This window comes from Numida meleagris, chromosome 7, assembly GCF_002078875.1.
Source record: "Numida meleagris isolate 19003 breed g44 Domestic line chromosome 7, NumMel1.0, whole genome shotgun sequence".
Taxonomy (NCBI): domain Eukaryota; kingdom Metazoa; phylum Chordata; class Aves; order Galliformes; family Numididae; genus Numida; species Numida meleagris.
Window position 1 is genome coordinate 29372781 of NC_034415.1, and position 23846 is coordinate 29396626.

The 23846-nt window shown below is 47.8% G+C and overlaps 2 protein-coding genes across 2 annotated transcripts; both read right to left on the reverse strand.

Moving 5' to 3' along the window:
• PTGER3 (prostaglandin E receptor 3) lies at window positions 269-10746 on the reverse strand. Its single transcript, XM_021405001.1, has 2 exons — window positions 9879-10746; window positions 269-3370 (listed from the first exon to the last, which is right to left on the reverse strand). Exons 1-2 carry the CDS (start codon window positions 10701-10703, stop codon window positions 3083-3085), a joined length of 1113 nt encoding a protein of 370 aa, XP_021260676.1. The 5' UTR covers window positions 10704-10746; the 3' UTR covers window positions 269-3082.
• Window positions 11493-23388, reverse strand: ZRANB2 (zinc finger RANBP2-type containing 2). The gene is made up of 10 exons (XM_021404900.1): window positions 23229-23388; window positions 23057-23109; window positions 22820-22928; window positions 20672-20754; window positions 19359-19435; window positions 18655-18792; window positions 18082-18254; window positions 15598-15684; window positions 13861-14025; window positions 11493-13313 (listed from the first exon to the last, which is right to left on the reverse strand). Exons 1-10 carry the CDS (start codon window positions 23282-23284, stop codon window positions 13250-13252), a joined length of 1005 nt encoding a protein of 334 aa, XP_021260575.1. The 5' UTR covers window positions 23285-23388; the 3' UTR covers window positions 11493-13249.

A 23846-nucleotide genomic window follows, 5' to 3' on the forward strand; every position in this document is an offset into this window, starting at 1 on the left:
GAGCCATGGAGCATCAAAGGAAACAGGCAGGATGTTGGAAATTAGGGAAAATTGCACGTAATTAGTTGCTGTGTCTCTTCTGAAGGTTGCGTACTGCAGGGCGGCCTTGCGGTGACTCACAGGAGCAGGATTTGGGTGGCGTGTGCCAGCGGGGCTTCCAGCGGAGCACATGGCTTTGTGCTGCTCTCCTGCACAAAACTGCTTCAGAAACTCCAGAGGTCTGAGCTGAAGTTACAACATGGGACAAAATAAAAAGAAATAGCGCAGATCGTGTATTCCTTTTATTTTAATAAGGCAATTTTTACCTTATTCTGATTCTTTTCTTGTGGCAGGAAATAGTGCGGGAAGGAGCGAGGGATGGCGAAGCAGCCACACGCCAGGACAGCCCCATGGCCGCCTCCGGGCTCCAGAAGGAACCAGGCTCAGGACTGGGTATTCTACTGCACTTTTATTCTGACAGATACAACGCACATTAAGTTGGCACACAAACAAGCTTGTTTTTAAGGCAAATGATCTCAAAATAGTTTTCCCATTCACCGCTTCCGTAAAATCTGACAGAAGAATACAACGTATTGAAATCGGCACTAGGAATGCTTCCATAGAGGAATTAAAGTACATCACACAGAAAGGCATCTTTAAAGAAATGCGACAGAAATACACCTTCCAACTCAAACAAGTAATGGGAAAGAAAAGCTTCAATTTCTGCCCAAGCTTTTTGAATCCATCTCCAAAAGCGCGTTCCCCCGCCGGCTGGCAAATGGTGCTCCCACTCCTCGGCTGCAAACAAAGAAAGCAGACATTCTCCTCCATTTTCTGATATTTAAAGTAGCTTCTTTGTGTTAGCACACACAGGGGCTGACAGAACGGCCTTTATCCACACCCACAGGTGTCCTGCTTCACCGAGGAAAGGCACGGAGCAACAGAGCTAAGTCAAGGGAAAGGTGAATCTGTCCGCGACTTGCTTAAGAATAGCAAGTCCATATGCATTTAACCACTACCACACACTTGATTCTCTGTGTAAAAGGAAAAAATATCATTTTCCTTTGTGGCTGCCAAGGGGCTGATAGAGGAGGCCCTGAGTCACCTTCCTGCCAACCACGCGCGGCCCCAGTGGGCCCACGCTCCAGCCCTGCTGCTCACCAGGGCTTCGGCCCCGTGCCTGAGGTCGTCCTGACACACTGCACGAGGCACTGGGCTCATTCTGCACGCAGACTGAACAACAGCAATCCTCTGGACAGCAGAACAGGCGTGCAGATTACAACATCACTCTTAGAAACGTGTGACGGCTGCAAGGCACTTCCCCAGAGCCCCAGGGCAGCTGCTGCTTCCAGCCGTGCCCCGCACCATGCTCCCAGCTGTAAGGAGCACACGGGTACCCGCCAGCACTGAGCAGCACCGAGCAGCACTGAGCAGCACCGAGCATCCTGCTGCACCCACGGCACTGCTGCACCCAGGCACCGGGCACGGCTCTAGGCTTGCTCCTGGGGAAAGCGGGGCTTCAGCTTCCAGCTGCACTCCAACGCCCATCCACACAGAAGCAGACTTCTGTAGGCAGTGGTTCTGCCCTCAGATGAAATATTTTGGCCTGATGTGGCGATAGCATCTAGACAGCACTGCAGCGGAACAGGAAAAGTGGTTTCTCATTTGAGTAGTTGCTTTCAGAAGCAAAAACAGTGAAGCAAAAATCAAGGCTCTGTATCAGAGATTCCCAGCAGATGCAGGGTTACACTTGCCTTTAAGGCCCCTGAATTCAGTATTACATGGCACGTAGCACACGGTGGACAATTACCTGATATACTGTAATTGCATGTAATTTTGCCTAAGAGGCCATTAAACAGGAGGCATTATGGACTATCATCTACAAAAAAGGCAAAGAAATGGGGAGAAATGTTTGTGAAAATAAGCCTCAGATGTTCTAATAAATGGGTGAGGACTCAGTTTTCTAATAAAAGCTGAACAATAGCTGGAGGAAAGATTTGATAAATGCACATTCTTCTACCCATCTCTTCCAGTCTGCTTTATTTTAAAAATTCCCAAAGCTGCCATATCCTTAAAATTTGTCTTTATGGAGGAAAGAAGAAAGAGAGCACTTGCTCTCCTCTACCACTCTGGCCACTCTAGGCATTTCAATAATGAAGAAGCTCTGAGCGGCGTCCCCACTGCTTCAGACCTTTTGACGTTCATTTTGTTCCTGGTTGTGCACATTTCCAAATAAAATCACCCATATAAAAGATAAATTTTTGCCTTTGTAAACCTTTGCCACTAATCCACAGGAAGATGAATGCTCACTGTCTCTTACAACCTGTTTATCACTCTCTCCATCTGTGCAAAGTAGCTTTACAATGGGCTCTGCTATCAGCATCTGGTGTGATGTGTGGGTGTTTCACAGGCTGCTATAAAAAAACGGAGCAGCACAGTTTTCCTACTGCTGCTGTCTGCCCAGCACTGCACCCTGCTCCGCAGTGAGCTGACCCCAGCATCCATGTGGAACGAGCATCGACCAGGACAACACGTGTCACCAGGCACAGGCTTCCTTCAGTTCTCAGAAGAGAAAGATCTACCATCACTGCGACAACTCAAGCTTCCACTGAAAGCCATGGAAATCCAAATCAGAACTCCTCGTTTTATCTTAGTGTATGGTCTGCCATTTTCTCTCCTTGTCCATCCAGAAAAACAAGGACGAAAGACTCTCTGAAGCAAATAATCTAAGCATTAAGGTTATACATAGGAGTGGGTCTCCTCCATAATTAATCTGTTCCAAGCACCCCGTGATAGGAAAACCACCTTTTCCTACCTTAAAGCAAGACCAAAAAGCCCCTCCAAGCTCCACTTGGGCACGCAGTAAAGTCATGTTCTGCAGCTCCATCAGGAATTGTGGTAACAACAGAATTTAGCAACAAAACCAATTCCTTTGTCTACACTTGAGAATTTTTGGCACACTGGATAAATACTTATTTGGCACTCAGCCCTGCTGCTTTCCGCTGTTTACGCAGATGGGAACGCGACAGATGCCCAATTCACAGTAAGATGTAAAGCCACTTGTTGGCCAAAGCAGTCTTTGTGCAAGCGGATCCACGCTCCATCACGCCGCTGTCCGTCGGATTTCATCTGACAACGTGATGGATCTCTCCTTGCACTCATTGTTGGAGCACTTGGAGACAGCGCTGGCCGCCTGGCAGAACTTCTGGAGCAGGATCTTTCGGAGCAGCAGATAAACCCACGGATCCAGGATCTGGTTTAGGGAGGCCAAGCGCACAGCTGTCAAGAAGAAATTGCATTCTTTGTAGAGTTCTGAGCTTTGGGCTTCTGCAGAGAACCCCTTGCAGGACTCAAAAGATGTGTGGCTGAAGATCATCTTAAGCATTGTTACCTAAGGAAAAATGGCACAGTTAGGAGATCATCTCTGCATCGCTATATGCAAATACCCCTAGAGACAAAATCCTGACAGGGAGCGTGGCAGAGAGGTGGGAGTTGGCCGCAGCTCCTGGGTAACAGTGATAGGACGAGAGGTGACAGCCTCACGCTGTGCCAGGGGAGGGACAGGCCGGGTGCTGGGGGGACATCTCTGCTCCAAAGAGTGCTCAGCATGGCACAGGCTGCCCAGGGGTGGTGGTCACCGTCCCTGGGGGTGTTCCAGAGCCATGGGGATGTGGCACTGAGGGACGTGGGCAGTGGGCATGGGGGAGTGGGCTGGGAGCGGGCTTGGGGAGCTCAGGGGGCTTCCCCAACCACAATGCTTCTATGGTTCTATGATTCTCTAAGGGATTTCTTCCTCCCTCATCCAACTCAAACCATGACCATAGAAACTATGCCCAAGCTCTGGGCAAGCAGCTCAGTCTGTGTGTGTGTGTAAAAGGAACAAGGCGGACAACCGCCACGCTCCTGCTGCCGGGCAAACAGTTACAGGTCTCGTGCCAACACGAGGAAGCACGTGCTGCTTCCCTGCCCCAGATCCAGTCCTGGGGCTGTAAAGGGAAATCACTGACCTTGCAACACTGCCTTAAAGGACTCATTTTCTCATTTTCATATTATCACAATAACAAGGAACAGCCGAATCCTGCCTGGATTCTTTCCTGTGCAACTGCTGAAGGGAACTGCTTTAGGTTGGCCACCACGGCACGGAGCCTGGTCCCCTCCTCCCGATCCCTGCCCTTCAGATATCGACCAGTGCTGATCAGATCCCTCTCAGCCTTCTCTTCTCCAGGTGAACAGCGTCGCGGCTCCCAGCCCGTCTCCATGAGCCCCTTCCCCATCTGCACCAGCTGCTGGGATGCCCATACACCAACGTGTAACTACAAGAAATGTGAATCGTGTTTTAAAAGTTGCCAGACATATTTAATTTTCCATGGTGGTTGGTTGGTATGTCTCAAGTTTTCCCCTGACCTTTCTGTATCAACTGCACTTGTTTTAAATACACTACTTCAGAGGCGTTTCGCTTCCCTGCAGATAAGCTACGTCACCCTTTGTGCTGCAGCCTTCTCCAGGAGCCTATAAGCACAGGGATCCAAACCTGTTCTGGGCAGCCCCAGGGCTGCAGCTCGCTGCCAAATGACGCGTGTCAGCCGCGTGATGGGCAAGGTGCTGTGCTCCTGCACCTGGCTGCGTGTGCAGCACGGCTCGCCATGCTCCAAGGTGTGGTGGCAGAGGGGAAGCCAGAGCCGGGGAGAGCTCGGGGACAGCTCTCTGGGTCTGCAGGTCTGGTCCCTGCGCCATGGCAGCAAGGAGCCACCCAACACTAGGGATGGGTGCTCGGAGGACCGGGCAGCTGAATGCGTGACTTTTTTCCTGGACAGATCATTTTTTTTGCATGCAAATCCTTTCTGGGAACGACTTGAAGGCCTTGGTTGTCTGGAAATCCTGCGGAACTGAATGCAGTGGGTGTGGCAACTGTGATGTGGATGTCAGGAGGTGGTGCAGCACTTCCTTCACACTAAGCACTGTACTAACCCTATTCATCTTCTCACTCACTCACCCACTCAAGCCCAGATGCAGAAAAATTATCACCACATGAATGTGGTTTCAAACCCCTAGGATCTGCTCGACTCTACAGCCAATCCTACAGCTTTCTTATGCCACTTCTACTCCACTGTACGGAGGGCTCACTGTGTCTGCAAGGGTCGGTGGCACTGGGCACTGAGCGGCAGCCAGGCCTGAGCACGCAGGAGCTGCTGGGGGACAAGGCCTGGCCACTTACTAACAGCCCTACACAAGCTCTCAGCATCAGCCTCTGGAAGGGGCCAGCATAAGGCAGCACCGAGAGCCAAGCTGGGGCTCTGCCCAGAGCTGTTTTCATGCAGCACTGTACGACCAGGCCACGGCTGGGCTGCAGGGAATGGCCGCCCCAAGCACAGACCAGGACTGCCTGCAGGGTGCTCTGCTTGAAGGGATCTTCTGAGAGCCAGATCGATGACCGTGGCCTTGGGAAAGGCTTGGAAGAAAGCACAGAATCACAGACTTGTAGGGGTTGGAAGGGACGTCTAGAGAACCCTCAGTCCAACACCTACAGCAGCTCCCCACAGCAGCTGCACAGGAAAGCATTCACGTGGGCTTTGAGTATCTCCTGAGAAGGAGACTCCCCCGCCTCTCTGGGCTCTGTGCCAGGGCTCTGCCAACCTCAAAATCAAGACGTTTTTCCCCATGTTCACATGGAGCTTCCACATGGCAGTCCAGACAGCAGGGCAGCTCCGACAGAAAAGCAGAATTGTTTTTGTTCCTTTAAATAGAAGCAGTTGAGGATTCCATCTGCTACATTCAACTCACACAAAAATGAAAAGTAACCGCAGGCAGAGGCTTTTAAAATACGGGGTACAGATCCCAAGCACCCTGAATGGCCGGTGGCACACCGTGCCCATGCAACCCTAGCGCTGCACTCTGCCTTCCCCAGCTGCGTGAGGGCCCTGGAACAACCCTGGGGCCGGCAGCCCCCCACCCATGGAGCAGCCCCTCCTCGTGTGCCCGCTGTGCCCCTGCTGCAGCCGGTGGGAACACAGCCACGCTCATCACTCCCAGGACTGCTCTCCCTCCATCAGCTCTTCTGGGTCGTCTTCTGGGAACCCTGTATAAGGTTTTCAGACCTCGCTGCCTTGCTCTTTCGCTAGTGAATCCATGGAGCTACAAAAATATTAGACTAATAAAATACGTTTCTCAAGCAGGCAACTGCTGCTTATTTTGGTCTTCATTACATAATGGAACAGTTGTTGGAGCATCGGTTGCCTTACTGGAAATTTTTTCTGATATCCTTAGGGACTGTTTATCATGGCCTGTACTGGTCTTCTAAATTAATTAGGAGACAGACTGCAAAAAGAAGAGGCACAATGTCAGGTGGAGCGAAGTCAATAGAACCGTACAATCTATGCCAACAAACCCTGGGCTCAGAACGCCTAGAGTAGTATAATTGGTAAGTTAATCAATTAATTAGATAACAAACTATCGTTATCACTGAATGCCGCTTTACAGTAGCACTAAGCCTCCACTGCTGTGGCATTCACAGCCAACAAGCGGCCGTTCTGTGAAGCCTGACTGCAGTTCACAAGAGAGTTTCGGGGTAGTTGCACAGGTTCCCAATGGGCACTGTGCCGTGACACGCTGCCACTGGCTGCATTTCACACGGGCGCTCCGTGGTAGGGAACTGCTTGGTTTTTGGATGGCAGATCAGCAGAAATTCTCTGCTGTAGAGAAGTTCCTCGTGCGGCACTTTACAAGGCAGGACGTGGGGCCACGGCCTGTTCTTCTGTGTGCCCAAAGCAGCCCATCTGCAGGGCCGCGCTGAGGGGGCATTTTCCAAAATCTGTGTGGCCATGCTGCTGCTATCCGCAGTCAAAGATGGACAACACATAGCTGCTGTGCACAGAGGTACGTATTTTTAGGCCACGCGAAGGCTGACTAGCTGCTCTGGAATGTGGGGCAAGAATCAGACGTGAAATTCCTGGTCCCAAAATGCAAAATCTTCTCATGAGATAGCTTCCAAAAATCCAAACGTGTTTTCCACGCATCATGAAGACAGGAAGATTTATCTGTTTACACTGCTTCTCCTTTCCCATTAGCCCTAATCTGCTGCTACAATAATTCTCTCCCGCAAAGCAAAGAGAGCTGCAGAAGGAATACAGGATTCTCCAGATGAAATAAAGAGCAGCTGTGGTGGGCAAACCATGACGAAGCCAGGATATGATTTTTCCTGATAGCATCTAATAATACTTACAGTCATGTACTACCTTATCTTGAAGGCAAAATTGTAATTTTGCTTCAGTAAAGCGCCTGCAGCCGGCGTGCAAAGCAGAACCGTGTGCCTCTCGTGCACCCTCCAGCCCTCTGCCCCGGTACCACAGAGGAACCAGAAGCAAATCCTTGTTTCTGTGAAGTGTGGTTGAAATCACCTGCAGTTCACTTGGAGACCTACGGGGAAGGCTGAGGATTTGCAGAATAGTAACACAGGGAATCACCCACTTCCAAGTAAGCACGTGGTCTCATTTTTACCACCTGGTTGTGCTCTTAGGCAAGACAAATATACTCCAGCTAAATCCAGTGTCCTGGCTGCAGGAGGCCCTCAGGCCTTCCCTGCTGCACGGCCAAATGCAGCGCCCTGTGTGCAGGGCACGGAAGCGGGCGGCCTCCAGCAGCAGAGGAAGCCGAGCACTGGAGGATGCAGCACTGCGCCGGACAGGATGAGCCTCAGCAGTGACATCGCTGCCTCCCTTCTCTCAGTAAAGGTGCTTTCCGTAACTGTTTTGCACCTTTAAAAGGAAAAGCAGCAGAATATCCGAACATTTCAGCTTGAATAGCCTTGAAAGTACCACGGGAGTGTGTAAGTTTGCACCCCGGAGCTGCTAAAGCATCACTATGAGAATGAGAGTCTGGGTGCAGCTGTGCTTGTGAGCAAACAAGGAATGACGCTGTCCTTGCCACCCCAGGCGCGTCCCAGTCTGCTGCTGGCTTACTTCAGCGGTTATGTTCAGCAGCCGAGCACCGAAACAAGTACCAGAGCAGGGCACACTGGAAGCCACTTTACACTAAAGCAGCGCCTCATTGAAGCGGAGCATTTTTCAGGTTCTCCGTGCTGAAGCCAGAGTCTTGACTGCACACCAAAAGACCTGGCGCCTGCACTACGAACACAGTTCCTCTCCTCCTCTAAACACGGCATAAATCAAGGACGTGGAGGGCGGCAGAGCCCTGGCACAGAGCCCAGAGAGGTGCTGGAGCGATCCAACTCTGCGCACCTGCCGCAGGGAACTGCTTACAGGGGCTGGACTGGAGGAGCTCCACAGGTCCCTTCCAGCCCACACGGTTCTGTGGTTCAGCTCCCTGAGCCTGAGCTCTGGCTGGCGAGGCTGCAGCAATACCACGGGAGGCAAACCACCACGATGAACCCCTGCATTGCCATCCATGTGCTGAGCATCCACGTCCCAAAGGAAGACAACAGATGTCCCCCAGCTCAGGCACCTCTGCTCCGTGCTGCAGGGCTGGTAACAGCCCACGTGCAGCAGCTCTGCTGGAAGCTGGCGGAGCACAGGGCAGCGCTCACGTCCGGATGGGAAGAATATGAGAGCGAGGACTGAGAAAGAAATGCATTTCCTGCCTTTAATAACTCTCTTTTCATTTTTTAAAAAATCCTTTTAATTAAGGACAAGCACACAGCAACTAACTCCTGTAGAAGGACAGAAATCCTGCTGGGGCTGCAGTACAGGAAGGGCGGCACAGCGACCTGGCAGCCAGCGTTACCAGATCTCACCCCTTGGGCTCCAGAAGCAGGAGACTTCTCTTTGTACTCGTGTTCTCGCTAACCTTACAGCGTGGGTCACATTTTACTTTCATCAGAAGCTATCAATCATCTCTAGAAAGTTAACTTGAAGCCTCTGTGTTCCTTTTGGGGGCAGGGCTGTTTTGGAGATTTGATGGAATTTTACAAGGATAATATTTGTAAATTAAGTTAATTTGTTTTCTATTTTTTTTCCTTGACCATATTGACTGCTAGCTCTGTCGGCCATTCCATCAGAGCTCGAGCTCTCTGTGCACAGAAGGGAGATAAATCCTCCCTGTGGCATACAGCACCTACCACGCAAGCAAGCTTCGCCTCGCTCCTGCTGAAGGATTCCAAACAGTACAAGCTGTTCCCAAACCACTGTCCTCTGATAGCAGAATGAGGGGTTCCGCACTCGTGGATGCGCCCTCATCCCATACAGAAGCAGCAGATGCGGACGCAGCCCCTCCTCCTCCTACAGCATGAGGAGGGGTCTGCCCCACTGCGACAAAAAGGGGCACGAGCAAGGGAGAACAAGACAGGGGCTCTTAAAAAGGGAAAACGAGTCAGAAAGCCCTGAACGCTGCGCTAAGTAAGGCAGAGCAAGCAACCTGCTGAAAACCAGAGGGCGCTTGCAAAGTCACACACCGTACCTTTTCTCACAGAGCGCGGATGTAAGTTTTGCTACAAAGTGAGAGCAAAGAAAAAGTACAAAATGACTCCTTCCCCTCAGCAAGGGGCCTGCAGGGAATTCTTCTCGTTTCCCCCAGGCACGGAGCATGCAAGTTCTGCCTCCCTTGTCCCTGTGCCCTCAGCCCCTGCTGTGCTACCCCTCAGCAAACCTGTCCCACCTCCCCACCTCCCCGCAGACCTCTCCGTCGCCTGCCTGCTTGTTGCTTTCGGCACTGCTGACCTCGGTGCCACCTCCCAGCCTCGTCTCCTCTCGTTCTGCCCTTTCTTTACAAACCCCTTTTCCTCATCATCTCTCCTTCCCACCACAGATTTTGGTCTTCTTTTTCCAAACGCTCCGCACTTGGCCGCCCTCTGGGACCGCAGCCCGCTGCTCTCCGACCCCGCCATCCCCACCGTGCCCATGTGCACTCTCTTCCCTCACGGCCACGGCGTCCCCGAGGACGGCACCTACCAGCAGCGGTGACCAGCACGCCGACAGGACGCACATGATCCCCAGCAGCTGGATCAGCGTCTCGGTGGCGATCCGTCCCCACTGCTTGCTGGAGCGCGAGGCGGCGGCCTTGCTCCGGCAGCGGGACACCAGGGCCTCGATGGTGGCCAGGTTGCAGGTCACCGTCACCAGCAGCGAGAAGAGCCCCAGCCCCGCGAAGGCGGAGGCGAAGAGCAGGCTGCCCGGCCGCTGCCCCTCGGTGCTGATGAAGCACCACGTGCCGGGCCACTGCAGCGCGTAGCGGCCCAGCCCGGCCAGGGGCAGCAGGGCGAAGGCGGGCACGGCCAGCCAGATGCCCAGCAGCACGGCCTTGGTGACGCGCGTCTTCATGTGGCTGGCGTAGCAGTGCGGCGCGCGGATGGCCAGCGTCCGCTCCGCGGCCATGGCGCTGGCGATGAAGAGCGGGCAGAGGCCGAAGACGGTCATGCTGAAGCCGAAGAAGGCGCAGAGGCGGCCCGAGGGGTCGACGTTGTTCCAGGCGCGGTCGGACAGGTACACGGCGATGACGATGGGGCTGGTGAGCAGCTGCCCGGTCAGGTCGGTGAGCGCCAGCGAGCCGATGCACAGCAGGAAGGAGCGCTTGCGCCGGTTCTCCTTGGCTCGGTAGCTGCGGGACACCAGCAGCATGGCCAGCGCGTTGCCCACGATGCCCGTGATCATCATGGTCAGCGGGAACGCCACCGACACGGCGCCGCAGCCCTCCGCCGCCCGGCCCGTGCCGTTGCCCCGCGGCCGCATGGGCTCGGTGCCGTTGGGGCCGGGCTGGCACAGCGGGCGGCGGCTCATGGCGGCGGCGCGGCGCGGCGGGAGCGGCCCCGGCCCCGGCCCATGGCAGCACCGCGCACCGAGGCGCGGCGCTCCGCCGCTATGAGGCTCCGCCGCTCCGAGGCGGGGCGGCCGGCCCGCCCCCGGGGTGGGGACAGGCGGCGCGGGGCCCGGCCCGGCGCGATGGAGCCGCGCGCTGCCGGCTCGGGCTCGGCTTGCGGGGCTCGTCCCCACGCGGCTCACGCCGGCACCCGCCCCCGCTCACCGAGGCCGCGCTTCACGCCCCGCGCGCTGCTGGCTGAAAACTACCGGCTACGTTCAACACCACGCTCCTACTGCTGAAAGCCAGCCTGCAACTCTCTTTCCCGACGCGTCTAACGGCACCGCGCTGATTCAGGAAAAAAAAAGTTCCACGAACACCTGCAGCACCGCGTTACGAGACGGCGTCACGGCCTCGCCTCGCACCGCGGGGCAGCCCGCTCCGCCCGGCCGCGCTGCAGCAGGCACAGGCCGGCGCTGGGAGGACTCCGAGGAGCTGTGCCTTTGTTTTACAAAGCAGCAATGCAAATAGCGCGGACATCGCTTCCTCCGAGCGCCCCTCCGAAGTCAGGGAACGCACGCTGAGGAAACGATCCTGATGTTGTAGAAAAAAGATCGCTTAAAAAACGCTGCTGCTTAAACGCAAAGTTTTTCGCAGTACTGAAGGAATGGAAAGTTGAGGATACAGACGGCAGGCGGACACGCTGCCCTGCTGCTGGCACGACGGCCTAAGGATGCACTCGCGTTTCTGAGAAAGCACGCACCACGCAGTTGACTCACAGCTTTTATTTACACTCGTCTACAGAATCATTTTGCCTTACATTTTGTCTAAGCCAAATGAAACCATAATTTTCTTTTTGTCTGTAGGCCACCACTCGCTAAATGTAAAAACTTTCATCTGGCAAGTACAGCAACAATTGTAATACAGAGCACAAGGAAAAAAACCAAAGGTAACAACATAGCGTCTATTAGATCTGCTCTTTACACTTTAGTAGTTGGACTTGAAAGTCGTCAGAGGCACAGTTACAGACTAACCTGCTCTTGTGTAACCTACGCACACTTAGCATGGAAATTAGATGGAAAGAAAGCATTAAAGAAGAAATGGCAGGTCATTTTTTCCCCCTGCTGAAAGATTGCCAAAATATTTCTACACCAAAACCATTTTGCCTATATAACAGTCCCAAACAAGTGTCTTTACGAGGAAAAGCAGGTAGTTTTTAATTTTGCTCCGTTTGTTTTGGTGTAGTTCATCTTAGAAACTTCCTGTCAGCTATGGGCTTGAACTTTTACTGTGGAGATAATTGCAGATATCGCTGTTCGCTTGCTTAAAAAGAATTTTCCTTAACATACTTACCTTGTGATGGCACTGAAGATACTTAAATCTTTCTTAACCAAACGGAGCTCAAGAGAGACCAAGTTTCAATGGGATACTACTAGCGAAATAAATTCCGTAAAGCATTTTAAGCCATAAAGTATACGTTTAGGGAAAAAAAAAGAAGGATGAAGAACACACTGAAGATACTAGAACTTTCTACGGTTTATTTGCGTTTTTAAACATAAATAAAGTTCAGATACCTGGAAAATCTGTCTGCCGAAAAGGAATTTTACAGATGGCCTGCTGAAACTTCACTTGATTCCAAGAAGCTAGTTCCATCATTCCTCCATCTCAAGAGGAGCTCCCGAGCGATCCTTTTATAAGAAAGGACTGCAAAGCCCAGGATCCATGCACGTGAAAAAACTGCACCCGGTACCAACTGCAGGAGGTGCACGTTGCTGACTGCAGTGAATCGTTTCTACAGTGACAGGAGCGGCAGCTACAAGACTTGAGCAATGGGGAGGGCAGTGCCCCGCATCTCAGACATCCTCGCATGGAAGGAACAAAATCCAATGCGCTCTCTACAGAATCGTATGATGGACTTGGTACTTAGCAGCATTTCTGCACTGAGCGTAGCTAAAGAAGGGGGCAGCCACCTACGTTTCTACTTCAACACAGAACAATAGAACAAATGAGACCCAAGAACTCACTGCTTTGATCCGGTGGGCAGTAACAGCCCTACAGCTACACTAAATCTTTGTGGTCCCACGAGAGCTACATGAAACAAGCTCAGGAGATGCAGAAAGCTCATGGGCTCCTCCGACATCCTCAGATACTTTTTTTGTAATCGCCACATCAAGAGCAGAGTGGTAAATGATATAAACGTATCCAACCCACGACTGCTCGTACATAGGAAAGCTAGAAATCGAGTAACTGAGTCTTAAAAAAAACAACAACAAAAAACCTCTTAATCAAAGAGAACAAAACAAAAAACCTTCACACCTCTGAGGAGTTTATGGCTTAAAATGCTATCTCACTTTTTGTTTCATGAATGAACAAAGCTGCAGTTTTCCAGAAAGCAAGGACAGACATGCACCTCTACTAGCAGATTTAGCACTTCTGACCAAGTAAGACACCAACTTCTTAAAAATGTCTCATGCACTGACTGGAAACTTTTTCTTTTTTTTTTTTCCTAAATGTGAGCTTTAAGACATTATTTCTTTTTAGAACTTGTACGGGAACCAGAATGGGAAGATCCAGATGATGATCTGCGGCGTCTGTAAGATACAAAGGGAGAAAGCATGCAAAGAAATAAGTTGAAATTAATTTTAGCATCCCCTTTGAGTAGCCTGCATCCTATAATAGCTGGAAGCCAAGTATATCTGATAGGGGCCTTACGAGAATATAAAAATAACTTTAAACCACTTTAAGATAATGAATGTGAATTTAATACTGAAAATCCACATTAAGTTTAATACTGAAAGTAGAATGTAACTTCTAAATGCAGTATTTACTTATGAAAATAAATTAATAACGTACACATTAACAGTTTCACACACTGCAAGAATGGTGACCCAAGTGTTTCTATGGAACATGCTCCTAGCAGGAGGAAGCTTCATTGAAGGAAAAAAAAACAAAACCAAAACCAAAAACCAACAAAACAAATAAAGAGGTCTTAACAGGAATAGAACGGGGGAAGGGAGGAAACTACTTTTAATATCAGAATTCAATTGCTTCCTAGTGAATCTCTGTCCTTCGAGGAGAAAAAAATAAAAATAATCACACATTTAAATACACCCATTCTTATTCTACATAAACCCAAACCTTTCGGGTGACCGTGATCTCGATCGTCTTTTTTTGCGATCACCAGATGAAGAAGATCTAGAACGACTTCGCTTCTTGCTTCTCTCGGGGGACGATGACGAACGAGAGCTTGAGTAAGATCTTTTCCTTGGGGTTGAAGACCCCCTGTAGGACCTGGAGCTGGATCTTTATCGATTAAGAAATAAATCAGATTTAATCCTGGTATAATATAGAAAGAACCAAGAAAGAACAAAACGAGACAGTTTTTGTCAACACTCGCTACTCTATTAAATACGTCTTTTATCAAAGAAGATTGTGGATCCTTTAATACTTACTCTTGAGTTAACTGCCAATAAAGACTGCTGTAGGAATTCTCTCTATACATTTGGCTAAACAGTGTTTCCAGATATGCAGACCATCAGTGATTTGGAAACGTCTTTCAGCCTTCACCAGTACTACGTATTTGGACAAACAAGCAGTGGGACACTGGGACAGGAGGTCACCTACGTAAGGCCCCTCCTAGTAGTTAAGTTCACAGCTCAAAGACCACAGCTGTAATACTGATTTAACAACGTTTTGCTTCATACTAAGGGATATTTTGCATTGAAACTACAATTGCAATCTATTCTTCATCTTACCAGAACAGGAAAAAACCCCGGAAGGGATATTTACAAATGTCAAAATAAATTTGGGTAGATTGCAAGACCTTCCAAAACCAAAATAATAATAATAAAAATCTCAGAATATCAGTCATTGTGGCATTTCTTAAAAAAAGATGACCCAGCTTCACTTAGAAGCACTTAAAAATCTCTTGTTAAAAAAAAAATCTCTTGTCTTTGTCTAAAAAAAAATAAAAATAATCAAATAAATGCCCATCTGAAAAGTGTAATAGCACTAGGAAGTCCCAGTCCAAAATTCTGTAAGAGCACCTAACAAGACTTTTTTTTTTTTCCATTAAGCTGGATAAAACATTTTCAAAGGAAACCACAGTGCACGTTGCTGGTAAAACATTCTCAGGGTTCTCACTGTAAATCATAAAGCAGTCCTAATCCAAGCAAGCTAGTACTCTGGGGGCACTTGGCAGATGTCGTGTAGCACAGGGAAATAACCCAGCTCAGCTGACAAGCCCTTCAGCATCTACTGGAGGCACACGTACCCCTTTCCCTCCCTAAAAGCACAGACACCATCTGACACTGAACCTCGCGTGGCCATCCATGGAACGTTACTGCCACCAAAGAGCAGTGGCACCATTTAAGATTTTACTTCTCAACTCCAATTTTCTTAATTTACAGCTTTAAGACTCTCCACCATTTACTGTGCATCGCTTTTCTACATTCCCCACACAACTATAAAGATAACGGCAGCGCTATCTAGTGGAAGTGACGTTATCTCTGAGCACAGAAATAGAAGCAGAGCGTATTTTCTACTGTTCTTCCACAACAAGTAGCCAGAGTGGAAACAGCAAAAATTGCTGAAGCAAGGCAACATGCGTTCACATTCTTCTTCCTCCAAAGTGCAGATGTGTGGCGTCCACTTGTCTAGCTTAGACCAGACTTAAACTCTTCAAACAAAACCTCGCATTCTCATGAAATACATCGGTAGTGGCAACAATCCTGTGCAGAGGCCCCAGGAATTCTGATTTCCAAGATAAAAATGAGTTAATGCTTTTGACCAGAATAATTTTACGGTGAAATAAACAAGCGGTTGGTTCTTCTGCCCTTTTTTCTCTCTGCAAGGAGAGAGTGCTACCTCATTCACCTTGATTTCGACCCACGAGATCTAGAGTGTTCTCTGGAACTGGAACGAGATCTTGATCTGGAACTGGAAGAACTTCTTGAATGGGACCTGAAACAACATGGAAGATTTTTTCCAGTATTTGGCTTATATTTAGCAGAACAACTACTACTGTTAGCAGCACAGACAATTATGCATCAAGACAACTAGGGCTAGATTCACTAGAAGCGTGACAACTTCCCCCTGCCTCCCAATATCAGCACGTTATATTTGAAAAGAGTAACTTTAACATACTAAGACGGTGCATTCAATACTTTAGAGAAGTCAGCTTTTTATTATGTTTCCTATAACAATGCACAAGAATTAAACAGGGTCGCAGCTGTTTTGTAAAATGAATCAAACAACTGCACAACCATGAAATTAACGCCTGCTTTTTTTAATTTGTGCCTTAACTGGAAACTATTTCCCGTGAGAAGCAAATTAGGTAGGAGTATAAGGATTCAAATCATCTCTAAATCAGCTCTCACAAGCATTTTGTAAACAGTTTTCAGTTTTTGCAACAATTTCTCCCTGATTTGAAAACGAAGTGGTACTTTATTCTTGGCTAAAATACGGACAGGTCTAACACTGCTTCTAACTACTCAGATGTCTTCTCAAATTTGTCACGTTGATGGAGTTTCTTTAAAGCACAAACCACCAGAGATATGCAAAAATGGCAGTCGACTTGCAGTAACAGTTGTAAGAAGAAGGCATTGCAATCAAGTTCTAACCATCTTCCCAGTCAGAATACACATGCTGTCTATCTCCCAGTTTATAATGTTACCATGTCTTTTTCATTTTGCTTTGACAAACAAAAGCAGTACGAAAATATGCTTTTAAACTACAAAAAAAAAAATATATTTCAACTTTAAAAAAACTACAAAAAGCCAACCAACCCACTGATATTGCCAATAAATTATTTGTAACTAGAAGAGCAAGAGAAAGTTGAAAGACTGCTAGCAAAATTTAGTTAAGTGAAACTACTTTCTTCTTCACTGTTAACATTTGTGAATTATGAAGAAGATTACAGCTGCATGAAACACTTCTGCCTTCTTTGATTTTCCCATTCCTAAACCAAAGAACTGCACTCGAGCGCAGCCCACACTGGCTGCGTAATGTAATGTCCCCACACAGGACAATACAGCCACTTCCTCACAGAAGTGATGGGATCTTCCTACTTTATTTATAAAAATAGCTGACAGGCAGTCAGCTCAGTCAGTATTACTCAAAGTGCTCCTCCTTGCAGCCATATGGCAACTACAAGTCTCAAGAAGGCATTTGAGGCAGCAGGTAGGCTGAGAACAGTTTTTTTTTTTTTTTCCCCCCGAAAATATTTCTCAGAGAAGAGGCAGCATGAAAAAGAAAGCATGATAACAACAGGGAGAAAGACAAAACAGAGAGAATGGCTCCTATCTGGTTAGTATGAGGGGCTGAAGAATTTGGGCAGCGATCAGAGCAGTTAGAGCAGAGACGTGCAGTTACAAGCTACAAAGATTAGAAGAAACTTGAACTTTATGTATGAAATGTTTATATATAATTCTGTGAGTTAGTAGCAATTTCGGGTCTTAAACCTATCAGCATTATTGCTGTATTAATTATAAGGCAGCTGAGAAGCTAAACCAGGCTTTACATAATGTGATTACAAAACATTTATCCAATTGTTCATATATTATTAAATTTAAATAATAAAGTGAGCTCCTAAATCTACTCAGTAGACATTCTTTTACAACTCCACGATCCATATCATAGAATTGCAGAACGGTTCAGGTTGGAAGCAACCTTTAAAGATTCTTTAGTCCAACCTCCTGCCAGAGGCAGAGCCACCTTTCAGCAGAGCAGGCCGCCCAGGGCCCATCCAACCCAGCACTGAGCGCCTCCAGGGACGAAGCATCCACAGCTTCTTTGGGAAACCTGCTCTATGCTCTTACCAGCTGCACCATGAAAAGGAAAAAAAAATCCTCTTTATAAATCTTTAGTATTATTCTGACTGCACTACCACTGCATTTAAAGTTCAAGTTTCTTGTTTTTATTTCCAGGAGAGCTTCTGTTCTGTCCATCAACTGAATCTGTCTGGACGGCTTCACTGCTCTCTTCTGCCTCCTTTAACAATCCCACTCTTGTACTTCTCTGTTCAGAAAAACTCTACTCAGCATTATTAGAAAAAGCACATTCATTGAATCACTTACGGCCAACAAGCCTAAAAACTGAAGGTAAGTTTTTTTTTGGTAACTTATTTGAAGAATTTAATTGAAATATCAACTTAACTGACTAAAACAAGCAGCAAGACACACAAGGCCTTCCCACTGAGAAACCACGGAAGGCCAGAACGTTATCTACCTGTGTAAATTCTGCACATAAAATTGTCAACATTATTAAACTAAAACTGTAAGGCAATCAAGAAAATAAGTAAATAAAGAAGTTAGATACTGACATTTTGCCTGGCGTTACCCTTGACCTGTACCCGTTTACCTGGACCTAGACCTTGAGCTTGAATGAGAGGATGAGCGTGATGAAGATCGTGAGTGGGAAGATCGAGACTTAGAACGACTGCGCCTATTGGATTTCTTTTTCTTATTAGTGTCCTCTTCTTCACTGGCATCAAGATTATATTTTGAGAGGTCAGCATCATCTTCATCCTCATCCTGCAAAAGGCCGATACATAACTCATTTGCTGTTATTTAATGATGTTCCATTTTGTAGCTAAACCTAAGGTAATTTTAAAAGCCTGCAAGTTCAGTAACATTCCCTTTATATGGCTGTCATACAGAAAAGCTCCAATTTAAATCTCAAACTATTGGATTTTGATCTCAGACAAGCTTTAATGTTTTTTCTCATTTAAAAAAAAAAAAAATTGTATGTCCTTGAGCATAGCCATTAGAACAAAACAGATCTCACATTCAGATACTTGCCAGAAGCTGTAGGCAACGTTATTCTGATAGCTACTCCTCTACACAACTTTACAGGCAGCAAAAAACATAAGCCAAACTTTACCTACTACTGAACTACATTACAGTAACCAATCCACAAAATAAAACACAGTACCTCATCCAATTTGTATTTGGAAAGATCTCCATCCTCATCCTCCTCATCTTCCCCTTCAGATTCCTTATCTTCTACTTCCTTCAGGATAGACGCCGGACCAACTGGCTTTCCTCTATACTTTTTCTTCTTGCGACCAAACTAAGAAATTGCATTTCATGAGTATGTGATTTATGAGAAGTCATTCCCAACACTACTCTCTTCCTACGATTTCTTTAAGAAAATAAATATGCATCAATTTAAATAAGGTATTGTTCAAAGGGAGGTAGATGCACAAGGAAATGTCATTTAGGAGACTTTTTAGAGAGATGTTTGTCAGATAAAATTAGTGCTTTCAGACAAAATTAATGGAGATCCAAATTTAACAAAAGAATATTGTTACATTTATGTCTACGGAGTGTCTTTATAAAATAATGCTGAACATGTCTGAAAACATGCGTTATCTTGAAGCCATTTAAGCATATTGAGAAACACAGCTTGCACCAGTTTAACTTGAACGGCTTCTTAGTTTTCAGCCCTCAAAATACAATACAGATGCATTTACTTTCAGTTCAAAGCTTCTGCACCTGAGCATCTGACAGAGCTGCATCACGACGCATTTCTCAGCAGCACTCTTCCCCATCAGGAAACCAAACAGCAATACAGGTATCCTCAACACAAGTCACACAGTACGCGTCTCTCCAAAGCAATACATTATCTCATCTTACCTCATCATACTCCCCATCTGATTCTTCACGTTCTATATATTCAACATTCTCTCGTTCATTAAATCCTCCTCCGTATCCTTTAAAAAGTGGTAAAATAAGACAATCTTTTGGGATGCACCAAGTTCAGCTACATTAAGCATAAACTTCAGAACAAGCTTTCAGTTTCCAGAGGCCTTCAGCAGCTATACAAATACACGCCACAAGAACGTAGTATGATGTCAAGAAGATCACAAGTTATTCCCACGTGCTTATTAAAAATAGTCCCTCAGAAATCTAATGAGAAAATTGATTAAATCACATAAACACCACAGACAACAGAGAGCAGCCACCTCAGGAAAGTGGTCAGTGGAAATGGTGGGGAAGGCAACGCTCCCTAACTGCTCTCCCAGCTGCTGTTTCTGAAATCCCTCTGCCACGTCCAGCTCCCACATGCATGAACCCTCCACTGTGGCTCCTGTGTATGCCAGTCTGTTCCCATACTGCAACTGTTCTGTGACATAAAGTCGAGTATAAACCCTCAGGAAGCAAACACGAATGAAAACGTCCTGTAGTTGAATTAAATTGCACAGCTGCCAAGAATCTTTCTATTCTTCTTCATAATGTGAGCAGATTTTAATGTCATCTAACTTCGTAACTTACTGCAGATGTACCCAACATGCTGTCTCCCACATGCAACTGCAAATTTACTCTGAAGGACACCAGAACTTGTAAGAAGTTCAGAAATACTCTTTTTGAATAACGTGCTGTGCTCTTCTCCATGCCTGCTTTTTACTTTTTTATTTTTAAAATGAATTAGTGTGATGCTGTCTGCATAGAATTCACTGCCTGGTCCCATTTCGACCTACTTACAGTGGAAACAGTATAAACAGTTACGACCACACTGTAAGGAAATCCAGTGTTCCAGTTACCCCTGGGCTGCGCTGTTAATGCAGAAGGAACTTAAAATACATCACTCTGACCAAACCTTCATTAAGAAATGCAGTCTGGTTCATAGAGCCTTGAAATTGTGTTCTGGTTACTGTTGAGTCCTCTGTAGACAGGCACTATATACACCTCAGCTCTTGGAAAGAAAATGTAGCATTACTCCTTCCAAGCTTCTTAAAATCAAATACTGTGGTGGTTTAAGCCAAACGTGATCATTTTCCAAATTTAACCATCACATGCTTTACTTTCTATGCTACTGAAAGTGTAAGAACCTACGGATCTATTTATATATAAACTGAAAGATCAGTTCTATTGTGGAAAATCATATTTAATTATAAAAAGAAGTCTCTTGCAATCATTTGAATATTTTAAAACCGTATACAACTTACCTGTCCGCTCCTCCAATTTAGCATACTTCGGAGTATTACACATATTACATTCTGACCTTCTGGCCCAGTTCACATTGCCACATCTTCAGAGCAGAAAAAAAAAAACCAAAGCATAAATAAGAAACATTTTATTTCAAATTTCACAGCTTAAGTGTCAAGGTGACACTAAGAAGTCACAAAAAACGCCAAGCTGCAGCAGTGATTTGCAGTCACTAACATGGCATAATTAAGACCAAGGCCAATGGTCACCAAGACACCAAGGAGTCTGTGAATATACTGACAGCATGAAGATGACGGGAGGAGGACCACACTAAGCAAATCAAGGGAAAAGAATGAAAATTAACGGGTGAATAAGTTAACAGAAGACTGCCCAAAATGCATTAGCATATAATTAAAGTTATATTTTATCCAAAGTAAAATCTAAGAGATGTTTAACCAAAAGATTCTGAAACAGCTGAAGGCAAAGCAGATGCAAGCATCCTTTATGGATATGATTGCTACAGGAACCACTAGTGTTATCAGATTCCCATTCCAGAATGTGCAAGGAAGAAGGGGAAACAAATACCATTGCCACAAAAAGGAAAAAAGAAAAAAAAAAGGAAAAAAAAGGCAAGGCCTTGTGGAGCTATATGGTGAGACACAGTAGCCTTGGTTTACCATCTACTGAAAAATGAAATGACACAAATTTCTCATTACACTTCACTAGTGGCATTCAGAGATCTAAAGAGTTAATGAAGGTGATACCAGGAGAATAATATTTGTCGGCAAGCCCTGTCATCCTCTGCTGCACAGCTGCAGTCACACACCTCCGTTACTGCATCTCCTGTCCTACTGTGTCCTAAAATGCTTCTCACATTTATGCTGCCCTTAAAACTATTATCAGGATGCTGCTCAATCCCAAAGAGCAGAGGAGATGGTCTACAGGACACGCTGTAGCCACGAACACGCGACTGAAAGGATTCCTTCGTAGACACTGCTGCCCATGGTGCTGCTCAGGACCCTTACTTGAGCCCACCGCAGTGAACGGAGCTGGACCTGACCTGAGATGGCTGCTGGCTTCCACGTTATCCTGCCTGCACGCACAGGATGCACTGTGAAGAGGTGCTACCTACACGCTCAGTTATCCCAAGGCTGCCAAATGGACACACAGACGTACGCCTCTCATATTTTCTCACCATCAGAAACAGTCTGCTGCAACAGTATGTGTAAATGTATGTGCTTGTTGCTGGCACTTTGTTTCACCGAGGAGGTATTTTGTTTGGGTCACAGCAAATGCAAGCCAGGAAAAACCACAGCCAGCTTTCTCTAGCAAGAAGGCTCTGTCAGCAATCAAATCCCAAATGCTTCAAAGCCGTCCTGAAAGTTTCTTTCAAAAAACAATGCACGTTTGTTAATCTTCTTTTGACTTAAAACTTCACGTTCCCAACCGATTCCTTGCAAAATCATTTATGTAGTTAACTATGAGTTCAGTTTTACTCATTAAAAACTTAGTGATATTAAAAATAAGCTATCATACTGCAAAGAAGGTGTAATTCCATCTTTGTGTCTTTTCCAAACTTGAGATGCGTCTTGGCTTACCAAAGAAAAATCAGAGCTTTTTGGTTTTTTTACTCTGTTACATTTCTCCTGCCATACTACTCAAAGACCTGCTGTCTGCCAAGGAGATCTGAATGCTGTCCTCACAGTAAAACACTTCTAATAGAATACCTGGGTGTTTTAGCACTCTTTTCTCATCAGTATCAACACACAGAATCATAGAACAGCTTAGGCTGGAAAATACCTTTAGGATCACCTAGTTCCAACCCCTTGTTACAGGCAGGGTTACCAACCACTAGGTCAGGCTGCCCAGGCCCCATTCATGGCCTCAGGCACCTCCAGGGCTGGAGCACCCACAGCTCTGGTCAGCAGCGCCAGGGTCTCACTGCCTCTGAGTAAAGAATTTCCCCCTCACCTCTAACCTAGACCTTGCTTCTTTTAGTTTAAAGCCATTCCCCCTTGTCCTTCACTACCTGTCTGTGTAACAGCTCGGTCCCTCTCCTGCTTAATAAGCTCCGTTTAAGTACCCGAAGGAATCACATCTATGCTGACCACTTAGATGTGGCACTGCAGACACTGTGTGGCTGCACGCTGGCTGTTACCGCTGCGTACGTTTTGCACTGCCAGTCGTTGGCGCTGAAGAGGCCGCGGCTCTTCTCTGCCAGAGTCTTCCCTATCTCTGTCCCTCCAGCTTTCATCATTTTGGCTTCAGTCGTTTTTTCTGGAAGCAAACAAACAAACAGCTTACGTGAACTTCCCCGGTGACTGATTACAAACTTTTAACGTTGTTTCCTTTCGGAAGGGCGCAAAAGTTCGAGAAGGGAACGGCACAGGACTGGAAAAGCTCACCTCTCCCACATCGGTTGCAGCTGGTTCTCCTGGCGAAGTTCACGTTCCCACACCTGGGGCAAGGACACGGACACACGTCAGCGCCCGCCATCCGCGCCCCGGGCCCGCCCCGACCCCCAGCCCAGCCCCGTGCAGGCCGCGCCGCGGCGCTCGGCCGACCCCCGGCGCTCACTTCTTGTCGGGGCAGATCCAGTCCCCGTCGCTCACGCGGAAATTCTTGGTCGACATCTTGGACCCGCACAGCCCCACCGAGCGCCGCCGCCGCCGCGCAGGAGGAAGAGGACCGGGGCCCTGCGCCGGCCGGGCTGCCCGGCGCGCCTGCGCGCTGCCGCCTCAGCGAGCCGAGCCCGCGCCGGGGCGGATTTCGGTCAGGCAGCGCCTCGGCCGCCTCAGCCCGGCTGCGCCGAGAGGGCGCAAAGGACACGCGCCCCCAGCGGGCAGGAGGACTGACTGCCGCTTCCGCGCGTGCGCAGGGGCAGCGGCCGGCGCCGTCAGCGGGAGAGGGGGAGCGGCGCGGGCCGGAGTTCAGCACCTGGCCCCCAGCAGGGCTCCGGAGGAGTGTCTAGGCGGGGCTTGCGGCTCTGATCGGGAGCAGTGTGGGGGCTGAGCGCGCGGGGAGGCGCGCGGTGCAGGTGTGGGCTCGCTGAGGGAGCGGCCGTTGCTCTGAGGAACGTAACGGCGTCCCACGTGAACGCAGGAACAGTTGGAGCTGCGAATGACACGCGGCCTCGGTGTGAGCACAGTGCTAGAATGTCCAAATAAAGCCTTTTTTTTTTTTTTTTTAAATAAA

Coding starts and splice junctions, on each gene's coding strand:
- ZRANB2 (XM_021404900.1), bottom strand. CDS start 23,284: ATGTCGACCAAGAATTTCCGCGTGAGCGACGGGGACTGGATCTGCCCC. Junction 18,255..18,654: donor CCAAATACAAATTGGATGAG/GTACTGTGTTTT, acceptor GGCCTTTTGCAG/GATGAGGATGAAGATGATGC. Junction 13,314..13,860: donor AGATCACGGTCACCCGAAAG/GTTTGGGTTTAT, acceptor TGTATCTTACAG/ACGCCGCAGATCATCATCTG.
- PTGER3 (XM_021405001.1), bottom strand. CDS start 10,703: ATGAGCCGCCGCCCGCTGTGCCAGCCCGGCCCCAACGGCACCGAGCCC. Junction 3,371..9,878: donor CGTGCTGGTCACCGCTGCTG/GTAGGTGCCGTC, acceptor ATTTTTCCTTAG/GTAACAATGCTTAAGATGAT.